This window comes from Paramormyrops kingsleyae, chromosome 8 (assembly GCF_048594095.1).
Source record: "Paramormyrops kingsleyae isolate MSU_618 chromosome 8, PKINGS_0.4, whole genome shotgun sequence".
Taxonomy (NCBI): domain Eukaryota; kingdom Metazoa; phylum Chordata; class Actinopteri; order Osteoglossiformes; family Mormyridae; genus Paramormyrops; species Paramormyrops kingsleyae.
The window spans coordinates 18,091,920-18,100,706 of NC_132804.1; the positions used below are offsets into that span (position 1 = coordinate 18,091,920).

General features: G+C 36.1%; 1 protein-coding gene across 4 annotated transcripts; it reads right to left on the reverse strand.

Moving 5' to 3' along the window:
- Nucleotides 1-203: 203 nt before the first annotated feature.
- On the reverse strand, nt 204-8,441 carry LOC140592279 (uncharacterized). 4 transcript variants are annotated; one of them, XM_072715383.1, is made up of 16 exons: nt 7,808-8,441; nt 7,094-7,296; nt 6,931-7,002; nt 5,203-5,436; nt 4,889-4,995; nt 4,362-4,530; nt 3,468-4,263; nt 2,915-3,033; nt 2,686-2,811; nt 1,778-1,843; nt 1,601-1,689; nt 1,402-1,507; nt 1,149-1,254; nt 936-1,024; nt 583-615; nt 204-397 (listed from the first exon to the last, which is right to left on the reverse strand). In XM_072715383.1, exons 1-15 carry the CDS (start codon nt 7,926-7,928, stop codon nt 607-609), a joined length of 2,412 nt encoding a protein of 803 aa, XP_072571484.1. In that variant the 5' UTR covers nt 7,929-8,441; the 3' UTR covers nt 204-397; nt 583-606. The 4 variants fall into 4 exon arrangements, 3 of the variants coding, with proteins under 3 accessions (XP_072571484.1, XP_072571483.1, XP_072571482.1); XM_072715382.1 differs by lacking the exon at nt 583-615 and having other exon boundaries at nt 7,808-7,882; nt 8,320-8,394; XR_011992620.1 differs by having other exon boundaries at nt 583-1,024.
- Nucleotides 8,442-8,787: the final 346 nt, after the last annotated feature.

An 8,787-nucleotide genomic window follows, 5' to 3' on the forward strand; every position in this document is an offset into this window, starting at 1 on the left:
GCTTTGTTATTGTACCTTTTTGTATCTGTTTACTAAGTCTGGAGACGTGTTTATGGATATCTGATTGCTATTATTACAGAAAAATAGGCATAGTTGTTGGAGCTATTTTACAGAACAATACACTGTTACATCTATATGTACTAGCATTACTAGAATTAAGAATAAAACACATATAATTGTTAATAAATTTCAGAACAGCAACATTCATCCAAAAATAAACTTTATTCTGAACTTGAATTATCAACAAACTGAATTTAAAATATGAACAAGGTATTTACAACTTAAATCAAAAGAAAATCAAAATTTATTAACATGCCAGACAGCAGTACTCTTTTGAAGTATCTGTTGTCCCAACACAGGTCAGGTGGTACCACCTTCCACATGCATCACACTGGATCTGTAAGCATAAAGCATGTATTGAGTAGGGTTTATTTCATTTCTTCATTATTTCATTTTTTCTGTACAAATAATTCCCACACATTATGTGTGCTCTTAATAAACAGATCATGCATTATTTAGCAAAACATATGTTGTCTTTATTTCAGAATACTTCTTAAGGTAAGTCTGTTTTGTTTTTCTTACCTAAAAAATCCTATGAAGATTGTGTCATTGATACTGCAAGATAGTAATATGTTCAGTCGTTGTAGTATTTTCTTTGGCATGCATTAATGTTTCATCTGTACTCATTGTTGTCATATACTTTGGTTTTTCAGGTTTGTTATATACATAATTGTTTTATATGAATGCTTTTCTGTGTTTTGTATATTCTTTACAATAAAAATGCACTCCATTCTCCCTCCTCCTTCCATCTTGTTAATTCTTGCAAAAAAGTTCTAAATAGGTGATGGCTTCTGAGGTTTCTTGGAAACACATTTCCCTTAGCAGAGGAATTAGGCATAACTTTGGTTTAATGTTGGTTTTAGGTAAACACATACCCAGTCTGTGTGTTTTTCATTTTGTGGATCGTCGGAGTCTACTTTTGAAATTTTTTCTCCACAATAGTGGCAAAGCTCACGAAGATCATCTGATCAGAATAAGATCATTATTAAGATCATAACTTATTTCAATTATAATAAATTCATGTTTTATAAGTTGAATCAAAGAATTCAATGATATGATAATAATGCTAAGTAAAAGTAAAAACTTACCTGTCTGCTTCAGCAGTTTGACAGCTACTTTCTTTCTATATTTGCAAACTGCTGATCTTGTGGTTGAGAAGATTAGAGGCTCCTCTGCCAGGATTTTCTCAGCATACTAGAATGCAACATAGTCACTAAGATAAATAAATGACATTTGTAATACATCAAATGAACTGCAAATATTTGGGTTTAGGAGACACAAAAAACAAAGGACACAATGAATTTGTAAAAGCAAGAAATGAAAAATAGATAAAAATCTCACTTTCAAAACAAATATGCCACATGAACTGCCATCGGGTTGTAATGAATGTGGCATTGTTTCTGCCTTCCATCGGGACACCTGACACCCATGCTTCCTCATAAATGCCCTCAAAAGTAGACAAAAGCAACATTAGTTAAGTTCCTTGCTGCTTTATAGAATACACTGGTCTTAGCAGCAGTCTTCAATGAAGTTGCAGTACCTTGTGGACTCCAAGCATGTTTTTAGTTTTGAGGATGCGTGTCCTAGAGAGTCCAGCACCAAGCTCTTCAACAGTTTGGGAAACATTGCCTATATGACAATAAAATTAATATGCAGCATACACTATAAACAATAAGAAGTGAGACTCCATACATAATAAAAAAAAGGTTGTTCTTACTGTCAGTATCCAGTGGCCAGGTTCATGTACTGCTCCCAGTATTACGTTAAAGTTCCCTGGGTTGCACTAAAAGGTAATTTCAAATAAAGGATTAGAAGGTAACACCACACCTCAGAGCATACCACTATGAGAAAAAAATCACTATCATAAGACCAGTTTTTGTCTGGGTTCATTTCTCTTGTAATACAACTTGTGCTCTAGAAATTATTCAAAATCAAAGGGACAAATGAATGTTTTGTGTTAGAGCAGTGCCACCACAATGACAAATAAAAAAAAACATGTAACAAACAAAAACACTTGCCTTGGCGCAAAAGAAAAAAAGCAGCCAGAGAAAAAATGACTCAGTTCAACCAAAATTACATACACACTAAACTCAGTTAATGTTGCAAAATCACCACTTCCAAATTGTTGTTAAACAGACAGACTAATCATAATTATTACAAAATAAATCATTATTTTTTTTATTAAAAATATGTATACATACGCATACCATACCAAGAATGCCTCGATCTTTCATTTTGCACCACTATACCAGATATCTATAGCTATGACTGTGATGGTTGTTTTGTAGTTTTATCGTTTGTAGTTTTGTTATACAATGTATGCACTTTGGAGTTGCAACTCTTCCAATATATGTAGGCAATATAGTTGTAGTTCTTATGTTCCCTTCACACTTCTATCTATGCTCGAAGTCGCTTTGGATAATACTGTCAGTCAAATGAATAAATGTAATGTAAATATAATACCTAGACGAGGACTAGTACCAGCACCATACCCTCTTCTTATGATAAAATTAATAACATTTAGAAAGTAGGAACAAAATAGGACATTCATATACCAAGTCAGTCACCGTATGTGGCTTCACACTGGTGGTGATGGTACACTGTCACAGCATCACTTTTCATTACCTTTAACCTTGACGTCTTCTTCTGCCAAATGCTAGTCATTTCATAGGAATCAATGAAAAGGGCCTGGTTGTCTTCATTTCTCTGATTGTGATGCTGCACCAAACGCAGCAGGTAGGCATTTATCACCTGAGAACCAAAATATTAATTTTCATACATCTGCCAGTATATATAGAATATACATACACACACATATAAAGTGCTATAGAAAAAAAAACATATCCCAACACACCTCACTCTCAAGTTCCTGATCAGGAGCTGTTCTTGTGATGTCCCAGTAAAAAATTTTGTAAGGCCCAATTCTTGAAAGCAGTACATGGACATTTTTCCCTTCCCAGGCCTCGTTCACACCTGTAAAACAAAACAAAATTAGAAATCTAACTAAAAATCTTCTCTTAGTGTAGTTTCTAACAATATACATTCTACAGCACATTCAACACTGCCCCACCCTCTCCATCTGACTGTTATCCAATCTGTAGCACAAAGGCACAGAGCACTTTGTATTTTTATTTATTATTGTTTAACTGTTTTTAACCTTAATTATTTATGTAATCTTATTGCTATTATTGTCATTGTAATGCTACTGTTATTGTTGTGTAAAGGTAGATTGGCAAAGAATTTCATTGCATGGTTGTGAACCATTTTCTTTTTTACTGTGCATATGACAAACTACTTGAATATTGAATCTTTATAATGATTTGAGTGATATTTTTAATATAAATGGCATTCTGCAGAATATAAAAGTAGTTCACATTTGTATATGAATATTATGACTGAGTACATACAAGACAGCAGTGAGACGGCTGGTGGAGAGGTAGATACAGTGGCTGATGCCAGCAGAGGAGTGGTGGACACAGCTGTTGGTAGAGATGAGGATGGATATGCAGAGGTAGTTGGAGTAGGTGGAGAAGACGATTCTGCTGCAGAAGAGGTAGCTGGAGTAGGAGGAGAAGCTGGTTTTGCTGCAGGAGAGGTAGCTGGAGTAGGAGGAGAAGCTGGTTTTGCTGCAGAAGAGGTAGCTGGAGTAGGAGGAGAAGCTGGTTTTGCTGCAGGAGAGTTAGTTGGAGTAGGGGGTGAAGGTGGTTTTGCTGCAGGAGAGGTAGTTGGAGTAGGTGGTGAAGGTGGTTCTGCTGCAGGGGAGGTAGTTTGAGTAGGGGGTGAAGGTGGTTTTGCTGAAGGGGAGGTGGGCACTCTGGCTTTAGCCTTCTCTTTTAATTTGCTGGGAATTCTAGGGACCTCTTCAGTGTGCAGCTTTAAGTGGTCAATGTTAACCCTTAAGGTGGCTTTCCCAAAACCATCTACAAGGTCAACACTTTTCCCCTCTATTCTTGTCACTGTGAAAGGCCCCAAGAACTCGGGCTCCAATTTTCCTCCCTTCCGTTGCTGACTGCGAACATTCTTCCTCCACACCATGTCACCAACCTGAAGCCTTTGGCCAAATGTCTTTGATCGCAGGTGCCTTCTGGTCTTCTCCTGCACCCTTTCAACATTGTCCTGTACTATTTTGAGGAGTTTTTCCTGCCTCTCAATGTCAAAGGTGACCTCCTCTTCTAAATATTTGTCCTCAATGGAGTGATCAATCTGTAGAAAATTAAATAACGTTTTTAAGATATTATTTAACTTGTCTTCAGTAGTCAAAGAATATATGCATTAACATTTATATTAAAAACCTGTCTAACCTGATACTGTTCAGGCACTTCAAATGGGTAGCGTGCTTCTCTACCAAACATCAGGAAATATGGTGAGAAGCGTGTTGTCAGTTGCTTTTTGGTGCGAAGACCAAACATCACTGCATCTAGATATCTGTCCCAGGTGTTGGGCTTATCGTCCACCAGCTTGGCAAGAGCCCTACAAATGAAATAGATACATCCATAACTTTTTGGTTTGAATTCCATATTCTCCATAGGATTGTAACAGTTACATTGTTTTTGCAGTCACCCTTATACAGTGATCTGAATAAAACTTTAATAAACAAAGAAATCAATGGGGGAGCTTCCCAAACACAAACAAGAATATAATGTTAGATATGAAGGCTCAGTGAATACATGGAAGGTACAATGAGTGAGTAAGCTGGTTTGGCTTATGTAGTGGTGTGTGAAGACTGGAAACAGGGGACTGGAATCAGGCCAACAATCAAAAGCCCAGTGAAACAAGTGTAAGTGTAAGACTAGAAAAGTAATGGTGAAAAGATGTAATCATATTTTACCTCTGTATGGTACCATTACACCTCTCAACCAGCCCATTTGTTTGGGGGTGGTATGGGGCACAAAGGCTCCTCTTGATTCCCAAGGCTTGGCATACCTCTGTGTTTATCTACAGGGAATGTAAGAAAACCTCTTTCTCATTTGTGCCTGAATTGACGCTGTATAAACATATATAAGTTCATACCACTGCTGAATGTTCATACCTCTGCTGAATAGCAAATACATAGCCTGACAATGCTTACAGTACATATTCGGCAACATTTGTAAAATACAATAACATTTCAAAATGTATTGTATTAAAAAAAAAAAAACTTACAGTGTTGACAAACTCTTTGCCCTGGTCTGTGAGGATGCGTTTGGGCACTTCAAATTGGTAAACAAATTTTAGTATGCACTCTGTCACTTCCTTTGCGGTCTTTGACTTTAAGGCATAAGCTTGTGTCCATCTTGTGCAATAATCAATCATCACACATGTATACTGATTCTTTTCTTCTGTCATGACCAGCTTCCCAATTAGGTCCATGCCAACAAGTTCAAATGGAACCTTTGTCTGTTAAAGTAAAATCAAAGTTAATTAGAAATTAAGCTAAATTGGAAACTATAAATGCTTTCATAAATTAAAGTCAGTAGTACATATGACAGACACAACACAATCTAGAAAATCTAAATTCACACCACATCAAGAACAAATGTACTTGTATATTTCTTTTTTAAATTCCACCTATATCTCTCTTTTTCATTCCTCTTTCCATCAAATTTTTCACAGTCTTTTATGGGGAAATTTTCCAAACTGCTCCTATCCATTCAATCTATCTATTGTTAGAATGATAGGCCAGCTTTTTCATCCATGCAAGCTAAATATCTAAGTAGGCCTAATAATAAAATCTTTGTCTTCTATGCAACCTGTGGTTTTTTTTTAGGTGGCATCTTTCTTGAAACAGTGGAGTGAACATGGAGCCACACTTGACTTTGACCAGCCTAACAATACATTGAAGACCTCCGTTGCCCCAAATGTATGAGGCTATTATTCTAATTATAATGAAATGAAAATTAATAACAATTATATGTATTTCGTTGTTTTATTATTCTGCAAGTTTTGCAGAATAATGGTATGAGAAATGGTATGACAATAACGGTATGAGAAATTTCTACTGTTTGTTATTATTTTTATAAATTTATGTCTGCTAATAAGGGTATTACTTGCATTCCATGATAATGAGCATTCAAAGGGCATTATTTTTAAAACTCTACAGTAAAATGTCATCAAACTCTGTATATAATAAGTATGATAATTACTCTATCTGATGGCGTTAAGGTTTATGACAGATCACACATTGATTTCCAATGGGTCTTAATGGGAAACAATGCATATTTCACAGGGCATTATTTATAAAACTCTACAGTAAAATACCTTTAAACGCATGATATAGTACGTGTAATAATTGCTCTTTTAGGTGGTGTTAGTGTTTTGAACGGACGTTTTGATGTTTACCAGGTAAATTGCTGTGAATATGGCAGATCACACATAATGCCTATTTAAGGTGGAACGGATTTTGCAAATAAGGAACTGCTATTGCGAATAAGGAGCCAACTTCTTCCTCGTAATAATCGGCATACCTAACAACTGTCGCCTTAAACCTTTGTGAAATATTTCGCGAACATCTCGACTAATTTGTGTAACAGTCTTTATAATTGTACAGATGAATTCTGGGTAGATCTGGGCAAGCATCAGGCTCGTGGAAAGAGCGGTATCGGAGCGAAACTGGAGCGAGACAGAGCGACCGCTCCAGCCATGATAAAAAAAACCACTCCGCGCTCTGACCGAATTCCGCCCGCTCCGCCCCTCGCTCACGCTCCGCTCACATGCTCTGCTCTAAATTAATGCATAGGATTTTAAGCTGTACTATATAAATGCAATGTGAGGACAGACATATGAAAGACATATGAAAGTGATCAGTTGTCAATTGTTGACACACGTCTGCATATAGTGCAAAACAATATTATAAACATTATAAACAGTCATATATATAGGTCCAAAACTTACCTTGATTGGTGTGTATTGCGTTTCAGTTTTTAGTGTGCCTTTGTTTTTCTGGCAAACTGTACACTGTGACACCTGTGACAACATACAGAATTTTTTTCAATGTGGAAACACGTCTTTACGAACTTCAAATAGCTGTATAAGAAAAACATAAATAATAACATACCCATCGTTCAATGTCTCTGGACATTCCAGGCCAGTAAAAACGCTGGGATATGGCATCCCTAGTTTTTAATTGCCCACAGTGTGCTCCAATGCCACTGCTGTGGAACTGTATGAAAAGTTCATCAGCCTCTTCTGCGCCACGAACAACTTTGGCCCTGACTTCTTCGTCAGAGCCCTTGTTTCTGGTGTAGTACAAGTCTCCATCTAAAATACATTCGGAATTATACGTATATTAATAAACATATGAAGACTGCTGTATTTACTGTTGTACTATTTACATTTACTTCACATGTATTAAGGCCACTTAAAATTAATAAATTGTTTTACATGGCCGAACGCCTCAATTTTTTTGGTGACGGCTCGATTTTTTTAATATTTTATATTTTTCAAAAAATCGGTTTTTTTTACCTCAAAAACTGTGGGTGAAAAATCTTTTATGTCAGCCTCGGATTTTTCAATTTGACGCTTCTCGGACAATGGTTTTTATCGTTTGTCAGATTGTGTGTGGGCCCACGGTATTAAAAAGAACTTTTCTAGTTTTAGTATATCTCTGTTGCCGTTCGTCTTTTCGCTAAAAATATAAAATAGAAAATAGAAAATCCCCTACTCACCAATATTTTAGAAGTTTGAGTCATGTAAAACAATTTATTAATTTTAAGTGGCCTAATGTCTGGAAGTCATGTTTATTAGATGTTTCTTGCAAAAAATAACTTACCGATTATGGAGAAATTAGAAGATCTTCTTCGTAAGCTGTATCTCTGATGCTTGCTGAAATTTTTCGGATATTCTCCTTTAATTAATAAGTCAAATATTTCTTTGACTAATTGGGGATCCATGATTTCGAAACAGCGATAGGCCTACGGTATTACGTCATACGTCGTCATACGTCATTCGCGTTACGTCGAACTCGACTTTTTTTGCAAAAAATACAGAAAAATACAAATCGTCTTCTTTCGGTTTCAACCTTACGTCAGCCAGGGAATGCTAAAATATGTAAACTAATATATTTTAATGTTTGCAATCAAATAAAAGCTTATAAATGTAAAAGTATTGTCTTTTTTTAATTGGTGTTTCGAGCCAATAGGGGTTTTTCGTATCAAGTCGTTTGTCGAAGTTGTGCCTTCTGGAACCAATTACTGACGTAGGGTGAGGTATAACTGTATTTCACCTTGACGTGATTAGCATACAACTGTCGCGTAAACAGTAAAATTGACCCTGTTATTTTACCTGACTCTAACTCTGATTGTGACATCTAGGTAAAGCAACGCAGAACCTGGAGCTGGAGTCTAAATACAACCAGGATTCAGATCCAGACAGTGCTCGTTGCGTAGACTTCTTTTCATTCACAAGGTCTTATTGATTCAGTGTATTTGTCTCCTGGTTTTGGATTTTTTCTTCTGGTTTTAATTTCTGGCAAATTCGTTGGATTGTGCTGTGGATTATATATATATATATATATATATAAAATAAATCATGCAAAAACATATTGGATCAAGCAAATCTTTTTCAGGTGACGACTTTGAGCATGAACATTTCATAATCTGAATAATTTTTAAGGTTGAAATCAGCAGGCAGTCCCTGGCATACGGGTCACCATTTGTGATGGCTGCTATCATATTATGTGACCCTGGCATAAATCATGCAAAAACATATTGGATCAACCAAATCTTTTTCAGGTGACGACTTTGAGCATGA

What these genes read in the sequence shown, in the direction of transcription:
- LOC140592279 (XM_072715381.1), bottom strand. Translation starts at nt 7,928, where the DNA reads ATGGATCCCCAATTAGTCAAAGAAATATTTGACTTATTAATTAAAGGA. An exon ending in CGCAATACACACCAATCAAG is followed by an intron (nt 5,437 to 6,930) that starts GTAAGTTTTGGA and finishes TTACTTTAACAG; the next exon opens with ACAAAGGTTCCATTTGAACT. An exon ending in AGCCGTCTCACTGCTGTCTT is followed by an intron (nt 3,034 to 3,467) that starts GTATGTACTCAG and finishes TTTGTTTTACAG; the next exon opens with GTGTGAACGAGGCCTGGGAA.